The sequence below is a fragment of the Pan troglodytes genome, chromosome 8 (genome assembly GCF_028858775.2).
Source record: "Pan troglodytes isolate AG18354 chromosome 8, NHGRI_mPanTro3-v2.0_pri, whole genome shotgun sequence".
Lineage (NCBI taxonomy): Eukaryota > Metazoa > Chordata > Mammalia > Primates > Hominidae > Pan > Pan troglodytes.
The window spans coordinates 122125514-122150225 of record NC_072406.2 but is presented as its reverse complement, the minus strand read 5'-3'; the positions used below and the strand labels follow the sequence as shown (position 1 = coordinate 122150225).

Sequence of the window (24712 nt, the reverse complement as noted above, 5' to 3'; positions counted from 1 at the left end):
AAGAGTGTTCTAAGAAACAGGAGCTCCATGGGATGGAACTAGAGAGACTGATTTCTGTGGTCTAGTGACATACTTGAGACACACTGAGTTTTAACAAAACAAGGCAAACCCTGTACTTAATTGCAGTACTTCTCAGTCTTTGCTATGCTAAGGTACAATATAAACCTTTAAGAGATGGTACAGAAAGTAGTTTCCCAAACATATTTGGCACTATTTATTCTGAGAAATCTCTTAGAACTAATGATCTACATTAGTGGGAAATGCAGATGAGTTAATCCTAATAAATACTGCAGGCAACTAGCAAATTATGGTCCCAGAGATTCAAAATAGAAATTAAAGGCAGCTGAGTATAGCACAATGACTTTATTGTCCCTATTTATTATTTGCAAGAATGCACAAAGTATTTGCACTATATACATAATACTTGCACTATATACATTTTAATATAGCACTTATGAGAATTTTTAAATTAAAAATTAACTGGTTTTTAAGTAACTATACTTCAAGAACACTGCTCCCTCTATGAAATCCCATTCCCCAGAAACGGGCCCATCTGATTAGCACAGCTGATCTGCCAGCTGGATGGATCCCAAGTAAATTTCAAACCAGCACTTGGCAAAATATCCCTGTACCCTGCATTTTACATGGAACACAAACTAAAGATGCATTCTGGGACTGCCCTGAGAACCAAACAATTGTACGGCGACATGAACATATTCTCTTTATCCTCTTTATATTAAATTTGCTAGATGACCAATTTAAACAATACTTCAAATGCTGTGCTTGAATTCTGCTTACATCTATTCTGCTATTAGTCTGTTGGCATCTAACACTGGATCAGAAAAGACTGCCATCTGGTAGTTATAGCAACCCTTCACTAACTTGGTCAGAAGTTGAAGACCATAAGCCTCAAAGAAATGCAAACCAAGTTTATTACTATGAATATATCAAAATCTTCTTTTTGTAAAGCCATTCAACAGGGTTTTTCATTCAAAGAGAAACACTGTGCTCACACACATTATATAATCGACCTATAAAAGTCAGGTTTTAAAGGAGTTAAAGGGATGAATGATTAAATTAAATGAGTAATTAGGTCCACATTCCCCTCACCCACAAGGCTGCCACTGTCTCTTTTATAAAGCCTAGGGATGAGAGCCAAATTGGCCCTATTTAAATTGGCTATTTAATTTAACTCTAACTTCTCTTAATCATAATGTGTGTGTTCTTGGGTACAAATTTTTTCCTCTCAATAAAGTTTCTGGTAGGCAATACTTTAGATGAAGAGAAATAATTAACAGTATAAAAACAATAACAACATGTATACAGCATATGAGCATGCACAAAGTGTTTTCAAACTTAGCATGATCTTAATCAGGAAGGAAAGCCAGAGAAGTATTAATAGAATAGCGATTATTTCAGATTCTAACACTTTCATAAGGTTACACACTTAGGGTAATGGTAGAGCTGAGAAAGCTGAATCCACACCACCTAGTCAGAAATTCTCTTTCTAGCATACTATACTCTTTCCTGAAATAGTATTTTACTGTTTACATAGCTCTTAGTATTATAAATACAATATGCATGTACATGTACAAATACTATGCACTCTGAATTTGCCCAAGTATCCCTGCTGCCCACTTCCCCAGTCTGGTTTTACTCCCTTTTTCCTTTTTTGTCCTTCCTTTTCTCTCCTTATCTTTCCAAAGTCACCACCACTTGCTTGAGCCTGAATGAAGGCAGAAGTGGATGAGTGAATGCAGGATCCACCCTTTAAGAGCACTCATGATTTGTGATCACATCTATTCTAACTTAGAGACTAGCATGCCAACACATGGACTATTTCTCCGAGCTCTCATTCTTAATGCAACAATGTCAAGGACATGGCCATTAAGAGATGACCTAGGATTACATAACACTTATCCAGCTTAATATGCTTATTCTATCCCATTATTTTACTTCAACCCTCTTTGTCTATAAAAATCCCTTTCCTTATATGGCCAGTCTCTGAAGTCCAAGATTTGATATTCCTGGCATTTAGCAAAGGAGACTCTTCTTGTATCTCTTCCTGAAGGCATCTGAAACATTTTTTGTGACTGATTTTCCAGGTGAGAAAGTCATAGGCTTGATCTATACTGTTCAACTGGCTGCCAATAAGATTAAATCTCTTTGAAGTTGCTAAGAGGGGAAACTTTAAATGTTATCACAAAAAAAAAAAGTATTGAGGTAATACATATGTCAATTAGACTGATTTATGCATTCTCATAAATCATATTCCAAAACCTTATGTTCTAAATGTATACGTATTCCAAATCATGTTTTAGATAATACATACATGTAACTTTTGTCAATTTTTAAAAGTTACTTAAAAAAAAAAAATAGCTCATGTCTCTTCATTAACATCTAGGCCACTCACTAGGTACCAGATAGGGTAGGAGGGTGGCGCATTAAAGTCATCCACCAAGACAAAGGAAAACAACTTAACGATCCTAAGTATTGATCAGCCAACACCATTTGCCAAGAAACTCCTTTATAAACAGTACTCCACTTCATGTTAAAGGACACACATGGAAATGAAAACATAGGGGAGTATAATACAGCTGAAAGAACACTGGTTCTAGAACCAGGCTGGCTTAGGTTGGAATTCCATTCTGCCACCTACTAGTTGCCACTTACCCAGAGCAAAGTCACAATGTATCTGAATCTGTTTCTTCGTAATTTAGAATATAAATCCGGTGGAACTGATGTGAGGATTCATTTTACCTAAAGTACCTAGCACTGTACCTTGCACATGGCAGGTGCCCAATGGATAGTAGCCATAAATTTATTTTTTATTTTTATTTTTTGAGGGACAGAGTTTTGCTCTTGTTGCCCAGGCTGGAGTGCAATGGCACAATCTCAGCTCACTGCAACCTCCCCCTCCGGGTTCAAGGGATTCTCCTGCCTCAGTCTCCCAAGTAGCTAGGACTACAGGCATGCGCCACAACGCCCAGCTAATTTTGTAGTTTTAGTAGAGACAGTGTTTCCTCATGTTAGTCAGCTGGTCTCGAACTCCCGACCTCAGGTGATCCGCCCGCCTCGGTCTCCCAAAGTGCTGGGATTACAGGCGTGAGCCACCGTGCCTGGACTTACAAATTTATTTTTATCACCTGTTTTCAAGAAGCTGGTCAGGAGTCACCAACCATTAAAGATAGTGGGTGGAGCAAGTGGTTTGGTTTCGTTTTTTAAACTTCATCAATGGGAGAGTTAGAGAAGGAGTAGAGGTTGCTTGTAGCCAATAGCTCTCAAAACAGCACTGTAATACAAATTGGACCGGCCAAGTCAGCTGGAATAGCTGTAGCCAATGTAATCAATATATTTTAAAAAAGTTATTTTATGTTCTTTTTCTTGTACTAGGTCTTTGAAATCTGTATATTTTTATAATTGCAGCACATCTCAATTAGGACTAGCCACATTTCAAGCGATAAACAGCCACACACAGCTAGTGGTTACCATAATGTCAGTGGAACTCTATAATTCTGGCACCAAGCCTGGGCCCATTCCAAAGAATCTACCCTAATACCCATTTCACAGGTTAGCCTAGATCCATGCCACCTAAAATCATCTCACAAATCTCTAGGTTACCAAGAGAATCTAGTTGCTTAGATTACTATAAAACACCTGTATATCAAAAGCTCACAGTCAGTTTGTCAAACATATACACAAGTATATAACTAGTAACAGCTGTCAGAAGGTTTCAGAAATTGGTGGAGGAATGCCAATCACACAATAATCACCACTTTCTTTTTTTTTTTTTTAAGATGGAGTTTCGCTCTTATTGCCCAGGCTGGAGTGCAATGGTGCGATCTTGGCTCACCGCAACCTCCGCCTCCCGGGTTCAAGCGATTCTCCTGCCTCGGCCTCCCTAGTAGCTGGGATTACAAGCACGTGCCACCACGCCCGGCTAATTTTGTATTTTTAGTAGAGATGAGGTTTCTCCATGTTGGCCAGGCTGGTCTCGAACTCCTGACTTCAGGTGATCCACCCACCTCAGCCTCCCAAAATGCTGGGATTACAGGCGTGAGCCACCACGCCCAGCCAGGCTGTTTATTTAATATACTTCTACGTTCATTTTAGGCTTTTCTCCTCTCTTTTCCTGTCTCATAAGGGGAGATGGGGGTCAGGGATGTAAATAAGCAGCAAGCATTTATTCAATACATATTTACTGAGCACCTACTATGTACCAAATATTATCCATATTACACACTTTACGTATGTCATCTCATATAACCCTCATAGCAACTTGAGAGGTATTTAACCCCAATTCTATGTAAGAAGCAAATAAAAAGGCTCAGAGAAGGTAGCTAACTTGTTCAAGGCCAACAGGACTCTAAGATCTGAAGTCAAAACCTGTCCCAACTTTTCTTCCCCCCCGCAACCTTTTCTACCCAAGCTCTCCTCTCACTTAAGCATAACCAACTGAAGCTGCCCTCTGAAGTTTTCATTCAGTAACAGTTGCACTTTTTCAGTAGTACTAGCTTTTGGTTATCACATAAAGCACAAATGGTTAAAACATGCCCCAGGAATGGTTTAATGTGTTTTTTCCCTCTCTGAAGTGTCTCATTTTCCTTTCAATTATAGAGGGAGCATACAAAGAAATGGCAAGACTTTAGTCCCCCTAGAAAAACTGCTAGTGGAGGAATTCTCACCTGAGGTGGGATAAAAGAGAAAGATGTTCCAGGGATATGCTATCCAATTTGATAGCCACTAGTCACATGTGACTACTGAAAACTTGAACTGTGGCTAGCCTGAATTAAGATGTGCTAAGTGTAAAATATAGACAGGACTGAGTAAAAATTTTTTATGCTGATTACATGTTGAAATTATATTTTAAATATATTAGGTTAAATCAAATATATTGAAACTAATTTCCCGCCCGTTTCTTTAAAAATTTTTTAATGTGGCTTCTACAACATTTTAAATTACATATATGGCTCACATTTTGGGGTGGAGAGAACAGTACTATTTCAGGGCCTTCCTATGAAACTTCAAATTATACCATGCAGGTAGTTCTAGCTACTCAACCTGTACAAAAGGCATCACTGAACAGATGGCCTAATCCTTATGATTACAACTCTTGATAGCTCACTAGATTTTCTCTTAAAAGACAAACATTTTGGGAGGAACCCACATTATTACTCTCATCAGAAATGGCAAACAAATTCTTACAGTAATAAGCCAAACTAATGTAGTCTTCTCCCTCATTCCCCCATCTTAAAAGCCATCTTTCGAATTTTTGGTTTCATATACTTTCATGAACATATTTATCTTTACTGTTTAAGAATTATGCAAGATATTAGGATCTTCATTCTAAATATTGATTCTAAGTACAGAAGACTAGAAAATGTATAGTTAGCATCTGATGATTTTAGGACCCAGCCAGAAGATACTACTTCGAATACATTACCTGAAATCCAATGGTATTCTTAATCATTTGGCCCTCATTAAAATGAAGAACCCAAACTTTCAGGTCACTGAAATTTCTGCTTAACTGACATATTATTCTCTACAAACCAAAATCTCAGGCAAAGGCACCAGAAGTTAAAAAAAAAAAAATCAATCATTAACTTAAAAGAAATATTACATAGTTTTTATAAAAACTGACCTATAAGATTTTTAATGTGAATATTGTCACCAGGAAACACAGCCAGACTCCAACCAGTTTAAACCAATGTAAAACATTAAATCCAAAAATTCTCAAGTACCTTGACCTTGTACCTGGGTCCTATTAAAATTGACTTAAAAGTACAATCAGCCGGGTGTGGTGGCTCACGTCTGTAATCCCAGCACTTTGGGAGGCCGAGGTGGGCGGATCACCTGAGGTCGGGAGTTCAAGACCAGCCTGACCAACATGGAGACACCCCATCTCTACTAAAAATACAAAATTAGCCAGGCGTGGCGGCACGTGCCTGTAATCCCAGCTACTCAGGAGGCTGAGGCAGGAGAATTGCTTGAACCAGAAGGCTGAGGTTGCAGTGAGCCAAGATCACGCCACTGCACTCTAGCCTGGGCAACGAGAGTGAAACTCCGTTTCAAAAAAAAAAAACAAGAAAACTGGGGTCATAAGTTCTATAATCTATTTCACTCAAATGACCTAAAACTATTCCTTTTCATTGGAGGGGTGGAACTGTTTCTCATTTAAATACATTCCTTTCCAAAAGAAAAAGGAATGTCAAGGCAGCCAAATACATCCATTCTGAATTTTCTATATAATGTTCCTAAACATGTCAGAAACATTTACCATGTACATGACTTGCTTCAGCGGTGAGCACACTAAAATTGGAACAATATACATAACATCAGTGTGGCTTCTACTAAGAAAACAAGAAAGATCCTGACACATTACAGATTTTGGAAAAACTTCACAAAACTTTCCCAAATTCAATGAAATTTTTTTTTTCTTTTTTAAGGAAAAGGGAAAAACAGATATCTTGAAAAGAAGCCTCAAATCTGAGAGATTGGGGTCTCTCATCCCGTCCAAACCCTGCTCTAGGGAAGGTCAGGTGGAATTCTGACAAAACCCCTTACCCCAGAATTGCATGAATGGAGTTAAGATGGCTCGTAATGTAATGAAGTGAAAAAAGCACTGGACAGAGGCAGGAATCTCAGTTTTGAGTCTAGATCTGCCACAAGCAACATGTTGCCTTAAACACGGAACTTCCTTTAATCAGACTGGGCTCTTCACTCTTAAAATGAGGTAAGGTTTCCACAATTCTATGAATCTAGATTTTATCACCCTCTCTCTCTTTATTTCTATTTGCTTCTCCTTTAAAGTATACAGAGAATTCCTACGTCTACTCATATAACAGAAAGTCTGATTTTACACAAAGGCGTAATTTTAGCATCTGAAGAAACTTGCAAGCCTAGAGACCCCTTACTTCTATTACTAGGGGACTTGCTTTTAATTGAACCATGGAGGCAGAAGTTGGCTACCACCACTCTGAAGATTCCCATCTCTCCCACAAATATCGAACTAAAATTAAAAAAATATTAAATTAAATTAGTATTATTAAATTTAAAAAGTATTATTTATACTATAGTATGAGTGAAAGATTATTATAGCTACCACCTCCCACTTTCTAGACCTCTGCCTTAGTGGAACAGACGCTAGGAAAGGAAACGTTTTAATAAAATCAGACAGTGGATCCAGAAACCGCATCTAGGAGAGGAATTCAGGTGGTTCTTTCCCCAGGTTTTTCTGAGCCTAAAGCTATTTCTTACGCAGCAATTCATTCGCCAGGTGTAGGCAGGCCAAGTCTTGATTCAGGAATTTTAAAATAAACAATGAAAAACATTTCTGAACTAATGTACATGAAAAGACAGCCAGGTGCGCTGGCTCACACCTGTAATCCCAGCACTTTGGGAGGCCGAGGTGGGTGGATCACTTGAGGCCAGGAGTTTAAGAGCAGCCTGGCCAACATGGCAAAACCCCGACGCTATTAAAAATACAAAAAAATTAGCCAGGCATGGTGGCGCACGCCTGTAACTCCAGCTATTCAGGAGGCTGAGGCACAAGAACCCACTTGAACCCAATGCACTCCTGCCTGGGTGACGGAGTGAGACTCTGTCTCCAAAAAAAAAAAAAAAAAAGAAAAGAAAAGAGGAGGAAACTTGAGTGGTTTGGGGGTGACAACTTACTTTTCACTGTATACGCTTTTGTGCCTTATTTTGTTCCATGTCCTTATATTTCTTACTCAAAATTTCAAGTATTTAAAAAATAAATGGATTTTATAAAAATTTGATTCAAATAGTAAGTTTAACTTTGAAACCAATAAAATCATTCTTGCTTTTAAAAAACTGAGTGCTTTTCACTGATTTTCATTTTACTAAGAATTACTTTTGAGTAAGTTATTTTAAACATCTAACACTTAAAAATTTTAAGCATGAAAATTTTACATTGAAATAATCTAGAAGTTAGTTCTGTCAAATTCAGTGTTTTCTCCCACCCATTTATAAAATCACTATGTCCCAATATAAAGCCCTGTGTTAAATATCTTATTACAAGGAGCTACAAACAAAAATGGTCAACTGTGCATGTAACAAAGCTACTAGAGGAGCCAAATCATCTTGTTTCACCATTCAAATGTGCAAAAAGTCTTACTGGATTGGATTCTCCACTAAATTCACATAGCAAAAATAATTCTGCATGTGATTTTTTTTGGCAATAATTTGTTATAGGTGCTTACGCTATGTTTACTTTTGAAGTTTCAAGATAAACCACCATATGTTATTAAGGGGAAACCAAGATGGCACAATGACTTCCTGTAATGACAACATGCAATACTTGATATTGCAAAGCCCAATGCCTTCAATTCTTTTGTTATTCCATTGCACAAAAGTTCTGTTTATAATTTCAACTTTTATTTTAGATTCAGGGTGTACCTCTGCAGGTTTATTACACGGGTATATTGTGTGATGCTGAGGTTTGGGGTACAATTGATCCTATCACCCAGGAAGTAAGCATTGTGCTGGACAGTTTTTCAGCCCTTATCCCCTCCCTCTCTTCTGCCTCTAGTAGTCCCCAGTGTCAACTGTTCTGTCTTTATGTCCACGTGTACCCAATGTTTACCTCCCACTTTAAGTGAGAACATGTGGTATTTGGTTTTCTGTTCCTGTGTTAATTTGCTTGGGATAATGCAATGCACAAAAGTTTAAAATTAAATGCAAAAACACAGCATAGGGGAAGCACCTTCATTTGGAAACAAAAAGACTATTCTTTAGCCAAAATGGTGACTATTCAACCACTTCCAAATTCATAAATGAAAACAAATTTAAAGACTGGACGATTGGGTAACACTTGAGCAGTAAAGCAGATTAAGAACTAGTCAAGTTTCTAAAATGTTTATGTTTGGGAAGAAAAATATACCTTCAAGACTTGCTGAATCTACTTCATTTCTAAGTAGTACAAGTGTTCTCTTTCCTCTGCCATAAATCAGAGTATTGGAAATGGAGTCAAATGCCACATTTAGATTTCGACCCTCAGTGACTATATATTTCTTCAGCCTCTCCATTGTTCAGCAAGTTGCACAGATTTCTGCCTCCAAAATGTCCCATTCCTTCCTGTCTTAGTCTGCTCAGGCTGCTATAATAGAATACTATAGGCTGGGTAGCTTATAATATAGCAACAAACATTTATTTCTCTCAGTTCTGAAGCCTGGGAAGTCTAAGATCAAGACACTGGCAGACTCAGTGTCTGGTAAAGGCCAGCTTCCTTGTTCACAGATAGTTGTCATCTTGCTTGTCATCACATGGAGGAAGGAGTGAAGGAGCTCTCTGAGGTCTCTTTTATAAGGGCACTAATCCCTTATAATCACTTCCCAAAGGCCCACCTCCAAATACCATCACACACCAAATACCATTCTCTTTCGAATCTCAAAGCCATGGTCTTAGTTCATTTGCTTATCTCTAAATGCCTCCTAACCTCTTTGCCAACACTCTCTCTCTCCATCGTGACTTTCTTCACACCACCAAATCTCAGAGACATTTGATTATGCCTCTTATCAACTGAAAGAGGTGCCACAGAATAAAATCTAAATTTCTTAAAGTAGCACCCAGGGTCTGCATGATCTGGTCCTCTCAACCTCACCATTCCTACTTCCTCTCCCATATCATAACCATCCCACAGACTTACGTGGCTTTGCATATTCTAGTATTATGGCCTATAATTCACCCTCCTCCCCAACAGCTTGAAATGCTATTGGATTCTCTAAAGCTCAAGTCAAATGCCACTCTCCTCCCTGAATTGTTTCTCCCCAATGAGATATTTCCCTTCTCTGTGCCCACCTGTACTTCCTTTGAATTGCAGCTATAGTATAGCTCGCAGGTTTGTGTTGGAGTCTGTTACTTACATAAATGTCTATCTTCACCACTAAGGTTTTTGTCTGGTTCACATATGCTTCCTTTAAAATACTGAAAACTTATCAAGCTATGACTATGCAGCCATTCAAATAATATGGACCATTGTTTTCTAGAAGTTTTCATTCTAATAAAGAAAATTACATAAATATACATATATATATTTTAAATAAAATTGGAGGTGAATTTTATGGTATGTGAATTATACCTCAAAAAAATAACTTTAGGATAAGTGGTATATGAAAGGTAATTTAGAAATATTTTAGCCAACCCAGTATCATCCTCTTTGATGGTTGTTTTTTTTATGAAGGTAAATATAACTTTGGGTTGGCTAAAAAAAATTATTGGGAATTGATTACTCCATATTTTAAAATTATAGATATGGAGAAAAAAGTAGACCATCTTTATTGCTTAAGACCTAATAAACTTATTCATAAGACAGTTCCAACTCTCTGAAACCCATGGAAAGGATCATCATAGAGGCTTCTTCAGCTTCTCTAGATCATCCCTGACAAAATCAAGTGTTAAAAAAAATTAGACTCACCCCTGAGTTATCAAGTATCACAAACCACCTCCTGATTTCTACCTGGACAAGAAAAGCATCTTAACCTAGCCTCTTTAAGCAAAGCAGGCTAAACCAGGTTGAGTGTGGTAATTCTTGTTTCATCCAACTTTCTACTGGGAAAACAGTTCTGTTTTAGAAATAAGGTCCACATAAGTTATTTTAGTTATTCTTCCATACATCTGAATTTGCACGCACAGATTTTTTTTCCTGGTATTTTTAAAAACTTGAGACATAATTCACATACCATAAAATTTACTAATAATTGTACATTTCACTGGTTTTCAGTATATTCGCAATGTTGCACAACCATCACCACTATCTAGCTCCAGAACTTTTTCATCATCTTTCCTTTTCAAAAGGAAACCCAGTACCCATTAAGCTGCCACTCCCCATTTCCCCCTCCCTGCAGCTCCTGACAACAACTAATCTCCCTTCTGTCTCTATAAACGTCTATTCTAGACATTTCATGTAAGTGGAACCATATAATATGTGGCCTTGTGTATCTGGCTTTTTTACTTAGCATGTTTTCAAGGTTCATTTATAATATAAAATGCATCAGTAATTCATTCCTTTTTATGACTGCATAATATCCCACTGCATGGATACCACATTTGTTTATCCATTTATCAGTTGATAGGCATATGGGTTGTTTCCATTTTTGGGCTATTATGAATAATGTTGCTATGGTCACTAGTGTACAATTTTTTTGTGGGAACACATTTTCAATTCTCTTGGGTATATACCTATGAGAAGTGCTGGATCGTAAACCGTTACCATTTTTAACCACGTTAACTCTGAGGAACAGCCAGACTGTTCCATTTTTAAAGGGCAGTAACAACACTATTTTTATTTTCACATTTTGATTAAAATAAAATTGTTCAATCCCTAGAGAAAATGGTTTCCTTCAGGACCAAGTGTCCTTAGCAGTTAAAATAAATTCAAGGTTTTATAAGATAAATTAAATCCCTTCAAAGCATAAAGATGTATAGAAATACTTCAAACCCATATTAGAGCAAAGCTTATTCTAGTCATCAAAGGGATTAAATATGCATCCATTTAAAAATGGAGAAGGAAAATGACAACTCACAAGTTTATATAGTCGGCCTATAATTATGTACTGATCTCTCCTCATAGCAACTTGCAAATAGATGTCTAATAGACATTTCAAATGAATGTCTCAAACTGAACTCTTATTCTCTCCCATTCTCCAAACTACTCCTTCTTAGACTTTTGCCTAGGCCCAAAACCTTGGTGTCAAGTTTGACTCCTCTCTCTCAACATATACCCCCATATTTCAGTAAGAAAATCCTATTGATTCTATCTTTAAAATATATCCAGAATCCAATCAATTTTCACTACCTCTACCAGATACATCATCTCACACCAAGAGTATTGCATTGACCTCCTAAGTAGTTTCCCTGCATCTACACTTGCTCACTATGGTCTAGTCTCAAAACACAGCCAAAAGAAACCCTTTAAACATCTGTCAGACTGTGCCACACCTCTGTTTGAAGTTATCCAGTGGCTTCCCATTATCCCCACCACGTTCTGCTTCATCCATGCCAGTTATGCTTGGGCCTCGGGGCCTTTGGCTTGTTTCCTCTGCCTGCAATGTTCTTCCCCGCAGACATCCACATGCATGCTCTCTCATCATCTTCAAGGTCACCTTCTCTGTGAGGACTTTTCCTGGCTGCTCTATTTAAGTCTGCAATTACGCCCAAACACTCCCTTAGTTTCCCTTCCCTGCTGTATATTGCTCCATAACATTTATCACTAACGTAACACATACTTTATTTCTATTGACTTCCAAGAATATAAACTGCATTAGGGCAGGAGGACTTGTCTGTTTTGCTTACTGCCAAATTCCCAGCACTTAGAATGGAACCTGACACATAATAATTGCTCTATAAATATTTGTTGAATGAATAAATGAATAAAGGATGCACCGAGCTGCTCAAAAAAATAGGGGCTAAACAGGTCACAAATATGTATGAGGAACTAATATTACTACATCTAATAAAGTTCAGATGAGAGTGGAAAGCATTTATGGGACAAGATACCACAATGTTTCTACAGTTTGCTTTAGGAAAAGTTGCTATCCTTGCTCATTTCACGTATTTTGGAAAGAATCTGTCCTTTGCCAAAGGCTCTAGCTTCCGAAGAGCTGACAACAAACTCTGGGAGTTGACAAGCTCCTGGGGTAATGATGTCCTTCTCTTAAGTGCCACATATACATAGAGCCAAGGACCTTCATGGTCTTCATCTTCTATTAGCCCCATTCCCAGAATCTTCACACAGTACAATCATAGGTTTCTTGGCCACTCTCCAAGTAAACCTACAAACTGGTGAATTCAGCTTCTTCAGAAGCATAATCACAGCACCTTCAAGCACAGATGAATCTTAAAAAAATGCTTTATCCCAATGGCTCACATATTTTATATAAAAGAAAACTAGCCAGGCACACTGGCTCACGCCTGTAATCCCAGCACTTTGGGAGGCCGAGGTGGGCGGATCACGAGGTCAGGAGATGGAGACCATCCTAGCTAACACGGTGAAAACCCGTCTCCACTAAAAATACAAAAAATTAGCCGGGCGTGGTGGCGGGTGCCTGTAGTCCCAGCTACTCGGGAGGCTGAGGCAGGAGAATGGAGTGAACCCAGGAGGTGGAGGTTGCAGTGAGCCGAGATGGTGCCACTGCACTCCAGCCTGGGCAACAGAGCAAGACTCTGTCTCAAAAAAAAAAAAAAAAAAAAAAAAAAAAAGCAAACAGAAAGTTACTTGCTCAAAATGTCTTGAATAGAGTTACAGTAAGAATTTTTCAAATAGTAAGGGATAAACATGACAAGTCTGAGTGAGAGAACTGAGACACTTTGGAACAAATCTAAAATCTGAAAACGGACAATGTTATTTTACAAAAATTTTAAGTGAAATGGTCATATCTCGTATCAACTCCATCCATCCATCATCCACATATTAGATTTAAAAGTTATATAACAGACATTGACAGAATATGCTCTAGCATTAGGCAAACAAAGTAAATGATGGACAAATACAGATTTTTAAAATCGTACATCTCTTCCCCAAAATGAGGCTTTCCTTGTCCAGCGCTGGGAATGATGAGGATTCCTAAAGTCTTTCTATTAATACTAACTTTCCTAAGCATTACTGCCTTCAAAACAGATGTATAAGGATATTCCTATAAAAGCAGTAATTTTCATATGGAGTTAAGAGGGAGCACTGTTAAAAGTCTACACGTGACCACCACTGCCACTCCATCCCCTCCCTTCACTCCTGCCATATTCTAATGTATTTCCTAGGGAGGCCAGTCCTTGGCACTGCTACAAATAAGTCTTTGCTGTAGCTGTTAAATGCCTTATAGTGGTAAGATATTGTGAACCACTATTATAAACTATCTCCCATCATGCTATAGAAAAAGAATCATTTTCACGGACAGTAATTTCTGGCCAAAATCCTTTCCATCTTCTCCACTTAATGAAATCTTAACTCCTCCTTCAAGGTCCACCCTTGTTCTTCTTTCCCATGAGGGCTTTTCTGACCACTCCACCTCTTTTTTTTTTTTTTTTTTTTTGAGACAAAGTCTCACTTGTCACCCAGGCTAGAGTGCAATGGCGTGATCTCAGCTCACTGCAACCTCCGCCTCCCAGGTTCAAGCAATTCCCCTACCTCAGCCTCCCAAGTAGCTGGGATTACAGGCGCCTGCCACCACACCTGGCTAATTTTTATATTTTTAGTAGAGATGGGGTTTCACCATGTTGACCATGCTGGTCTCGAACTCCTGACCTCTGGCGATCCACCCACCTCAGCCTCCCAAAGTGCTGGGATTACAGGCGTTGAGCCACTACACCCAGCCCACTCCATCTCTTTTCTTGACCAGTTGACCTGTGGCATTTGTTTTCTGTATCTGTCATCTGGCATTCATCACACACACTGGCAAGTAACATATTTTGCATTGTTGTCTTAGTTATTGCTGACCATTCCTATGTTTGACTGGGAAAGTCTGAGTCTCAAGGAGTGATGTATCTCATAGCTTATGGGGATTTTCTGGAAGACACATATTAAAGTATAATTCCTTACAGATAAAGGAGAAGGGCCAGAAGCCCTAAGGGTGACTGGGTTAAGAATACACAGCAAAACCATCATTTAACTGCAATTTTAGAAGCTTTTGGTTATACCAAAACAATGATCCCCAACCTTTTTAAACAAGATACCTTTTATGCTCAAAATGTGTTAACAAACAAGACCATTACTCATAATAGTAGTCAGGTATTAAATATCTCTTAATTTAAAAAATACATGGATTCAATGAAGTTTTAGTACATACACGTAAGGTATGGTACTTACTCAGTATACAGAACGTACTTGGTATGCACAAAAAGTTGCTTTCCCCTAGGACCTCAGGATGGCACATGGTTTAATTTTATTGTACTGTGGACATGGATTATTATTGCCATATTGAAAAGTACTACCACATAAAAATATTTAGAAGGAAGCAAACTAAATATATATATATATTATATATATAAAAAACAAATCCCCACTCCCCTACAAAAAATAAACCCAGCCAAAAACTCTTCAGTAACTCTTCCCATGAAGGGTATATTTTAAGCACATGCCCCAGGGTGAAACAATTCACTTCATGTTTCAATAAACTTTTCTTGTGGTTTTAAATATAGCAGAAGGAACAAAAGTTAACATAGACAAAATCAAATAGAAAACATTTGGAAGTTCATCTCATGTATACGTCCTGATTCTAGTGAATTCTCAATCGTATTTACCCATGTTACCACTTCCTTAAAAACAACAACAGAAACCAAGAACCCCAGCATCAGTATTTTCCAGCCAAGGCAGAAATATCATTCTAATCTTGGTTCAACTCTTCTGTGCAGTCACCAACAAAAATAAACATAAATAAATCAGCAGTATATAGCATAGTGCTTAAGGGTATTAGCCCTGACCTCAAATCTTGGCTCTGCCCTTTGTTAACGGTATGATCTTGGGCAAGTTACTTCACTAAACTTTGGATAATTTATGTGAAGTGCTTAAAATGATCCTTGGCAGGTTTTAAAGGCTAACAAAAATGGTTACTAATTAAGTAATTACATATAATATATATAAATATGTAACAATCAAGTGTATTTTTATAGCAACAATTTCAAAGCTTCCTTTCAATTCATATTTTCAAAGTTCCTTCTTGTCTGGCTTTGACAAGCCTATTCCAGATACCTTAAACCTCCACTGACCTGTAACTAGTTTTACTACCTCCAGTTCTACCCATGGCTGCTACCACAGTAAGTTTTTGGAAAATAGGGAAAGAAAAAACAAACAAAAACCAGGAAACCACTACCATACACCAAAACAACAACAAAATCTACTTTGAAACAGTGAATTCACTCAAGTAGGAATCATTGCCTTACAAAATGAGACAAAAAGGGCAGGAGAAAAAAACAATCGAAGTATTCAAGTATTCTTAAAACCCTTACCTCCAGTTAGGCAAATGATTTGTTTGCTGATTCTAAGCCCAAGCAGATTTTAACATCATTATTGTCTGCAGGAGCCATCAATAACCAACCAGACCTGCTATTGAAAGACTGCTCACATTAAAATAATTTTCTTTACCACTTAATTTAATTTCACCACTACTCGGCTGTTTTTAACATAAGGCTCAACAACTTCTTCAGGTTTCTCTTTTCCCATGCATTCCAACAAGTACTGAATTAGTTCTTCATCATGTGTTTAGGCCTCCTGCTGGGAAGCATAATTAAAATTAAGCAGGCAACAATTCCACTTGGTACTAAGAGCCTGTCAAATCCTCCAAATGAAGCTGGGCCTGGTTTCTCCAGGAACTGGCTGAGTTCTCTAAGGAAAACAGGAGCTGCTCAACTTGATGCTGGCCATTCAGTAGATGGCACTCTTCCCTTTGAGCCCAAATTAAACAGCCCCAAGAAGTATGTTCTGTTACATTCAGGTGTGACACAAAGCAGGGGTTCTCTCTTCAAAGCACTTAACTGATAGTCACAATCCCTCCTGAAATGCTGACTGGTCAAGGCAGACACTCTAAAAGAGCACAGGGACGTTTAGATTATAAGACATCAAACAATATAAAATCATCTAACTGAAGTGATTACCAATTAATCAGCTTCTCAGAGGTTATTACTATCTCAAGCAAATACACTGTTCTTATTCAGGCATAAAATGTTCCTTCCCTATTACATTCTGCTATAACAGTGACAGCCTTTCTGTGGCTAGTGACCGGACCCTTGTCTATCGCATGTTTTACTAAGGTATTTAGCTATGGCAAAGTGCTTAGAGAAATACGATTTTATCATTATCAACATTCACTATGACAGATGAAGTAAAAATGTATTACTTTCAGCATTTTTAACTGAAAATAAATTTGATGTCCACTTAAAAAAAAAAATCAAACATTCTGCCAGGCGCAGTGGCTCACGCCTGTAATCCCAGAACTTTGGGAGGCCGAGGCGGGCAGATCACGAGGTCAGGAGATCGAGACCATCCTGGCTAACATGGTAAAACCCTGTCTCCACTAAAATATAAAAAATTAGCCGAGCATGGTGGCGGGTGCTTGTAGTTCCAGCTGCTTGAGAGGCTGAGGCAGGAGAATGGCATGAACCCAGGAGGCGGAGCTTGCAGTGAGCCAAGATCAGGCCACTGCACTCCAGCCTGGGCGACAGAGCGAGACTCCATCTCAAAAAAAAAAAAAAAAAAAAAAAAAAAAAATCAAACATTCTAATACGAAAATTAGTGCAGCTCTAGTTTTTCAAAAAACAAGTATTTTTAAAGCAATGAATTTCTAATTCATTGATAACGTGTACTTTAATAAATAATAGCTCCCAATTATTAAATGTTGAGTAAGGTTTGTCACACTTCTATTTTGAAAATCTTTATTCGAAATTTAACAAGCAGACAGTTGTGGAGAAAGAAAAACATTCCTTTTAGTGCAATCTCCAATTTAAAGCTAAAATGTTAAGCAATCAGATAGAATTCACCTTAAAAATTCTACCTTCCCATCCTGGCCAACATGGTGAAACCCCATCTCTACTAAAAATACAAAAAATTAGCCAGGCGTGGTGGCCCATGCCTGTAAACTCAGCTACTCGGGAAGCTGAGGCAGCAGAATCACTTGAACCAGGGAGTCGGAGGTTGCATTGAGCCGAGATCACGCCACTACACTCCAGCCTGGCAACAGTGCGAGACTCCGTCTCAAAAAAAAAATTCTACCTTCCCTTAGGAAAGTGAACTCAACTCTGACAATAAAAACTGTAAAAGAAGGCTGGACGCGGTGGCTCACACCTGTAATCCCAGCACTTTGGGAGGCCGAGGCGGGTGGATCACCTGAGGTCGGGAGTTCGAGACCAGCCTGACCGACATGGAGAAACCCCATCTCTACTAAAAATACAAAATTAGCCGGGCGTGGTGGCGTATGCCTGTAATCCCAGATACTCAGGAAGGCTGAGGTAGGAGAATCGCTTGAGCCCAGGAGGTAGATGTTGCGGTGAGCTGAGAATTGCGCCATTGCACTCCAGCCTGGGCAACAAGAGTAAAAAACTCTGTCTCAAAAAAAATAAAAATAAAAAAACTGTAAAAGAAAGGCAAGGTAAGAGGTACACTGTTTTCACCTTTAAAAAGTTGGCTGTGGAAATAAGGAATACGAACAATGCATCAACTTCATTGCAAATCCCTTTCTACCTCCCATTTGTGCAGCTCAGGCAATGAAGCATTCCACTCATCCAAGGCACTTATGCCCAATCACAACTCCATTTGAGCTCTGACCATTGCCATTTTCCAACCACTTCCTTAGATATTAAAAGGCTGACCTTCTAGAATTTTTTTGTCATGTATTAAGACAAATGAGAACAGAAGTCACGATGCAGCTAACAGTTGCTCACTCTAACTTCCTAGGGCGTAAAAGTGGAGTGTTCTTAGAAGTCCCTGGGGAGGCCTTGACTTCCAAATTTACTTCCTTAGATATACCAAGTAAGCCTAACTATCTTCTTCAGGAGGATGAGTAAACCCATCTTTCTGCTCCAGCATTTAGTCATTCTAGCAAATCAAAAGATGATAGGATGAGAATATTGAATGGAAAAGGAAAACAGAAATGCTGTCCTTGCTCAGGATGAGCTGAGCCATTGTGGAAGAACTGCACAGAAACACTGCTAATGGTGACAAAGACATACACCGAGTTCCCATGACACTAAAAACTCAGCACTTCTCCAACCTGATTGCTTTTACATTGTTTGAGTTCCACCTCCTCTAGTAGGTAACCAACAAACCACCACAGAGGCAGAGTTAAACAGGCTGAGTCACTCACATCAGCACTCTCCTCTTTCATTCCATCTGAAAAGGTGAGCACTTCCTTTGGTGAGGGAGGGGAAAGTAAGAAATCACAAGAATAAATTTAAAGAGGTATGGAAGCTTAAAAAAATAATTTCGTGTATATTACTTGGAGTTAGGTTATCCTGCTTAATCCACCGCTTGCCTTAACGTATCTGTGATCACTGTTATTTTATTGTTTCACTAATATAGTATACTTCTTGAGACACTGGTTTTAAAGACATTATGTTACTGTCCTTAAATTTCTCAGAAGTGTTTTTACCCCCTAGCTGGTTGAGGGAAATGTTTATCCTATGGAAATTGCATATGCCCACTGCAGAAAAAAATGAGTTTCATAACCCTAGATTAAAACCTTAGCCTTGGCCGAGTGCAGTGGCTCACGCCTGTAACCCCAGCACTTTGGGTAGCCGAGCGGGGAGGAACACTTGAGGTCAGGAGTTCAAGACCAGCCTGGCCAACATGGCAAAACCCCATCTCTACTAAAAATACAAAAATGAGCCGGTAGTGGTGGCAGGCGCCTGTAATCCCAGCTATTCAGGAGGCTGAGGCAGAAGAATCGCTTGAACCCAGAAGGCAGAGGTTGCGGTGTGCCGAGGTCACACCACTGCCCTCCTGCCTGGATGACAGAGAGAGACTCCATCTCAAAACAAAACAAAACAAAAACCTAAAAATCCAAAAAAACCGTAGCCTTGTTTGAAGAGGTAGTCATCTTAAATGCCAGTTAATGTACCGCATACAAACCAATCTCCTCAGGCCCATTTTCATTGAAAGAAAAAAAAAAGTAAACATAACATATGGTGCTGATGCAGATCAGTCTGACTTCAAGTAAAGGCTCAATTTAGATCTAACCTTACCTTAAAGATATAAACCAGGCCTGTGGCTCATGCCTGTAGTCCCAGCTACCTGGGAGGCTGAGGTGGGAGGATGGCTTGAGCCCAGGAGTTCGAGACCAGCCTGGGCAACATAGTGAGAGCTGTCTCAAAAATACAAAAAAAGAAAAAAAAAAAAGATATAAACATATGCCAAGGCCTACACATCTTGTACAATAACGGTTCAGCTTTTAGCGGAGTTAAAACTAAGCAATATTATCTTCAAGAAACAAACTTACAAGAACAGTAAGCCTTTTAAAATCAAAGATAGGTTTCATCCATTTTATACCTTTTGGTGATCATGCTACTACTATTTGGATTATGCTAGACAACTCTGAAAGCCACATTCATTCTTTAAGGTTTCTAGGATACTCTAAATGTATTCCTTCAATGCAGTTAAGTAATGTCCTAGAAGCCTGAAAGGAATTGTTAATGCAGCTTTTCAAACATACTCAACCAAAAACAGTTTAAGGAAACAAGGGGCTCTGATTCTCATTATCTGTGCTACCATCTAAGACTTTAAGTTAAACAGTACTTTCTTAACATTTAACATGTTTTCAACTGTGCAATTCAATTTTGAACTTTGAGACTGGTCCAGATATTCAGCAACATTAAAATACACATGAAATAAATAAAAGATCCACAAACCTTTTTTCTCCAACACTTTTTTCCCACATAAAGGTATTACTCTATGCATACTGTTGGTACTCAATAAATATTACATTAATACACCAGGTGAATAATTTTTAACTTTACCTAAAAGGAAGAGAATCCCTCAAGTAGCATGGTTTGACATACATATACATACACACACACATCCATAATTAGCTACTGCAAGAATAAAAAATAATTATATTCATCTAAGGGATAACAGACTTTTTCTTTCAAGCAACAGCCAATGAAAGACTTCTAACCTGTATGTTTTAGAGGATTCTTGATATATACAACCCATTACAGTAAAAAAATTACAGTAAAAATTTGAGACTGTCTTGGCATTTGGCCAAGAGAATTGAATCTCTGGCAGAACCTGAAAGACCTCATAACAATCTCACCTATAAACACTCTGGCATGGACCCAGAGTTCAAACCATAGAGTATTAACAAAGAAGACATAAAGTATTAAGGCACTTATTTTGAATCTCAATGACATGACAGTCTAGGACTGTCCAATTAATTTTAAATTGGGTTTAAATAACTTCAAATAGGTCTATGTTTAAAAGGAAGAATAGCACTCAATTAGAAATTTAAAGTTTTTTTAAAAATTCAAACTCTACATATTTAATATTTTCAAAGGAATCTGAAAAGCACTAATTATAACAAAAACAGTGTTTAGTGTGAGAAACAGATTAGTAACCTGTGTCTTCAATAAAGCTTGCACTTTCTCAATTCAACGCATGCTTGTTTTTAAACATTTTTTCCTAACATTACATTGCACTAAGTTGTCAAAGGACATTTCATCTATCTACAATAATTCTAAACATTACTTAAAACAACTCCTAATTTAGTTTATAATTTGTTTGACATATCAACTACAATGGTGAAGCAGCAACACACAGTTCCTTGAGGAATGTGAATGACAAAGTATAAGCCACAAGTTACATCTTTGCATTTAGGGTTCATTTTAGGAAGCAATTCAGGTGGTATTTAGAACAAACTTAAGTTAAAATTTATCTCAGGTTGATATGATGTTGGTAATCAGAAAGGTGATAAGGTTTACTGATTTACTGCAGAACTGGAATCTCCAATGGCAATTAGTGCCCTCTGGGCCACCTGGGGCCCTACATATCTGGTAAGCTTCAAAAAAAAAAAAAAAAAAAAAGACTTTAGTATCTTTAGTAATTAGAAAGATAGCACACTCTAGCACAAACTCTAGCACCCTAAACATATGTTGTGTATCAAAAGAGAATACTCTTTCAACGTCAAAAGGTGACTGTATTTAATGCGGATTAACCACCACTCCTTAGATTTAAGCATAACTTGGTGGTATTAATACCAGAGGATGTGGTTAAACAAGACATGTGCACCTGATAGTCATGGGAATACTATGAAGACCTCTCACTGGTTTGCAGTAATTACCATGAGCTCAATAGCAACAAGGGGCAGTGGTTACATGGGCTCACTTTTGGGCCAGACTCTGGCTTCAGAACCAACCTGTGTCACCTTGGGAAGATACTTAACCTCTCCATGCCTCTGTTTAGCCACTGGGTTGTTGGAAGGACTAAGTAAATTAAATCATATAAAACTCTTAGTGCCTGGCACAGAGGTTAGGCAAATAAATATTGGCTATTACAAATATTTGCTGAGTCTTCACATGCTGGGTAGCATGACCTAACAGCCTTCAAAAAGATATGTCACTTTACATACTGATAATGATAAACACAAAAAGCACTGAATACAAACCCCATTCTAAGCACTTTACATATAACAACTCGGTTAAGCTGAAGTTCTGATGTGACTGTTCCCCAACACGCTACACAGTTTGTTCAGAGCCAGGTTTCTATGCTTTTATGTGATTTCTTCCCTCAAACACTTCTTATACTCTGATGACATGCATACATGCCACCCAGTACTGCTAACCAACTGCTTTGAAATGGGAGAGATTAACCAGCTAACCACCTGTAGGCTTACATGTGACAAAAGCACTCAGACATGATAGGCCTACTTCAGGAAGCCTCAAAACCTCAGAAGTTGGGCACCACCCTGTATCTAGGTTTTAGGATTGTGTGTAGGAGTTGGGCTGTTGCTGATGTTATGTTCTCTTGGTCTCAAAAGACATTCTGGTTTTACAAAGGCCAGATCTACACTTTAAACATAATTGGGCAGAATTCACATTCATGCCAGCATAATATTGAAGAAAGGGGTGAGACAGCAAAGTGTGTAATTTTCTCCCTTTCAGTCAATGCTTGAAACTTACATTGCGAAAATACAATCCTTCTATCATGCAAAATATTTCCCAAGTGTCATATGATCAACTATGTCAAATGTTCACCAAACATTTCCTGATATCATATATGTAAAATGTAGCAATACATTGAATGTCTCATAACCAACTATCTCAAGAACTCCTTCAAATTATGTTTAACATTCAAAATAGATACACCCGTTTCTTCTTTAAAAACTATTACCAACATGCCAGCACTTCTGGGCACCTTAAGTGTTATCACAGACTGAACTCTTCAGAAAGATGAAGAGTTAAATGTAGCTGCCTTTATTTTATCCTGGTCCTCCTTCCATAAAGTTAATCTGCTCCATTTAAGCAAAGGAAAATAAGTTATAATGCAAGTACGATATAATGGAGACTTCGATATAAAAACTTTCTACAAATGCTCCATTTATAATGTTCCAGTTATTTATAGGGTTAAGTAACTTAACCCTATAAATGGGTTGGTCCCATAACTTAATTACACAAATATTTTTAACAGTCAAGTATTTAACTTGAAAACGACAAATTGCACTGTACTCTTATTTTTTCAATCTTTAAAAACACTCTCACTAGGAGTCTTCTAAAGCCAAAATTAGGAACGTACCCTGCACTATGTAGTCAGAAGCCATTCCAAGAAAAGCAACCATTTAATACTGCTAAATCTAAAATGCTACATAATTTAACGTAAACTTGCACGCACGTGTATGTAGCCAGTCCCATACCCCAGAATCTTATCAATTCCTTCCCCAAACTTGCATATAATCCTCCCTCAAAGCCTCTTGGCTAAGTTAAATTCCTTAACACTCTACCAGGTTAATTGCAACAGCACATGTGCCAAGGAAATTAGTGGTTTTCCTTGCGCTCCCATTTTCAACGGGCACCTACTTGCAATTAAATCTCTGCAACAAAAAAGTTCACCTGAGGCCGTTCTTGCCATTTTAAAAGAGGCCCAGATTATGCTACCTGTCTGTGGTCTTGCCTAAGCTCTAATAGCATACCTCCAAAGAGGCTGGACGTGCCCCAAACACCAGCACACCAGACCTGCTGCCAACTTCGCTTGTCACCCCTAGCAGGAAGCTCAACCTAACATGTATACGTTTGTAGGGGCGGTGTGTTTGTGTGTGTCTGTGTTGGGGGGTGGGGAAGCGGATTATAGGAGAAAGGTGACTGAACACTTTCAACTTGTAACAAAAAAAATTTTTTTTAAATGAGGAGAAAAACAACCAAAACCAACATTCGCTCTCTTTCCTCCACCTTTTCTAAGCGCAGGAACCTCTCACTCCCCTGGAGCGCATCTTCAGGACTTAAGGTCCCCGGGGTCACCTAAGCTTCAGCCAGTAACTGATTTTAGTACCCCCGCCTTCCTAGGGAAAACCAGCAGACGCGCGAAGCGTCGGGCCCACCCCGCGGCGCCGCAGGCCGTGCACCGCCACCCCCGGACCCTCCCCCGCAGGTACGCTCCCCTCTGGCCTGGCCGTGGTCCCCACTCCCGCGCCGGAAAAGGGTTCACCTGAGGCCGGAGGGACAGCCAATGAGAAGTCCCCTCGGCCCCGCCAGCCGCCGCTCCCTACCCCCGCGCGACCCCCGGTAGCGTCCCCAGTGCCAGCCCCCGCGCGGGTGCCCGCGTCCCGGCCCGGAGGAGAGGCGGGACGACGGCGCGTCCTCTCCCCGCAAGATTACCTCGCAGCGCGTAGCCGGCTTTGTGTCTCCCCTCCCTCCTTCTCCGCAGCCGCCCGGGCTGCAGCAGCCGCCAGATCCGCCGCTGCGGCCGCCTCTTAAGCGCCGCAGAGCCCCAGAGGGTAGGGCGGGAGAAGGGGAGGGGGCTTGAGGAGGGAGGGACCTGTACGCCGAGCCCTGTGCAGCAGGAAGCGGCGACACCTGGGATGCCGACGCCTCTGGCGCTTGCTCTGTGTTTTAAAAAATCTAATTTAAACCCCTCTTCTTTCCCTCCCGCCCCTCACACTGGCGACCGTTACGGGCTGGCGGCTCGCGCTCTGGCGGGACTAGCCGAGCGCCCCTCGAGCGTCCCTTGGTCCCGCCCCCTAACGCCCCGCCCCTAGGTCCCCAAGCGCCCCCCCCCGGTCACGCCCCC

The 24712-nt window shown here is 39.3% G+C and overlaps 2 protein-coding genes across 8 annotated transcripts in view; one reads left to right on the top strand and one right to left on the bottom strand.

Moving 5' to 3' along the window:
• The window catches only part of ADD3 (adducin 3), a 127885-nt gene that overhangs the window by 101343 nt on the left and 1830 nt on the right, over positions 1-24712 (bottom strand). For 2 of the 7 annotated variants that reach the window (XM_063782089.1, XM_001141781.7), the window contains exon 1: positions 24301-24438. The exons of 4 other annotated variants lie outside the window; for them this stretch is intronic. The gene's annotated coding sequence lies outside the window, so the exon portion shown is untranslated. Of the gene's footprint in view, positions 1-24300; positions 24687-24712 lie in introns of those variants that run through there. One more of the 7 variants, XM_508029.8, reaches the window with a different exon arrangement.
• The window catches only part of LOC134807048 (proline-rich protein HaeIII subfamily 1-like), a 65080-nt gene continuing 63341 nt past the window's right edge, over positions 22974-24712 (top strand). The window contains exons 1-3 of the mRNA XM_063780511.1: positions 22974-23059; positions 23989-24073; positions 24212-24419. Of these exons, the coding sequence (XP_063636581.1) occupies positions 22974-23059; positions 23989-24073; positions 24212-24419 (379 nt within the window). The remainder of the gene's footprint in view (positions 23060-23988; positions 24074-24211; positions 24420-24712) is intronic.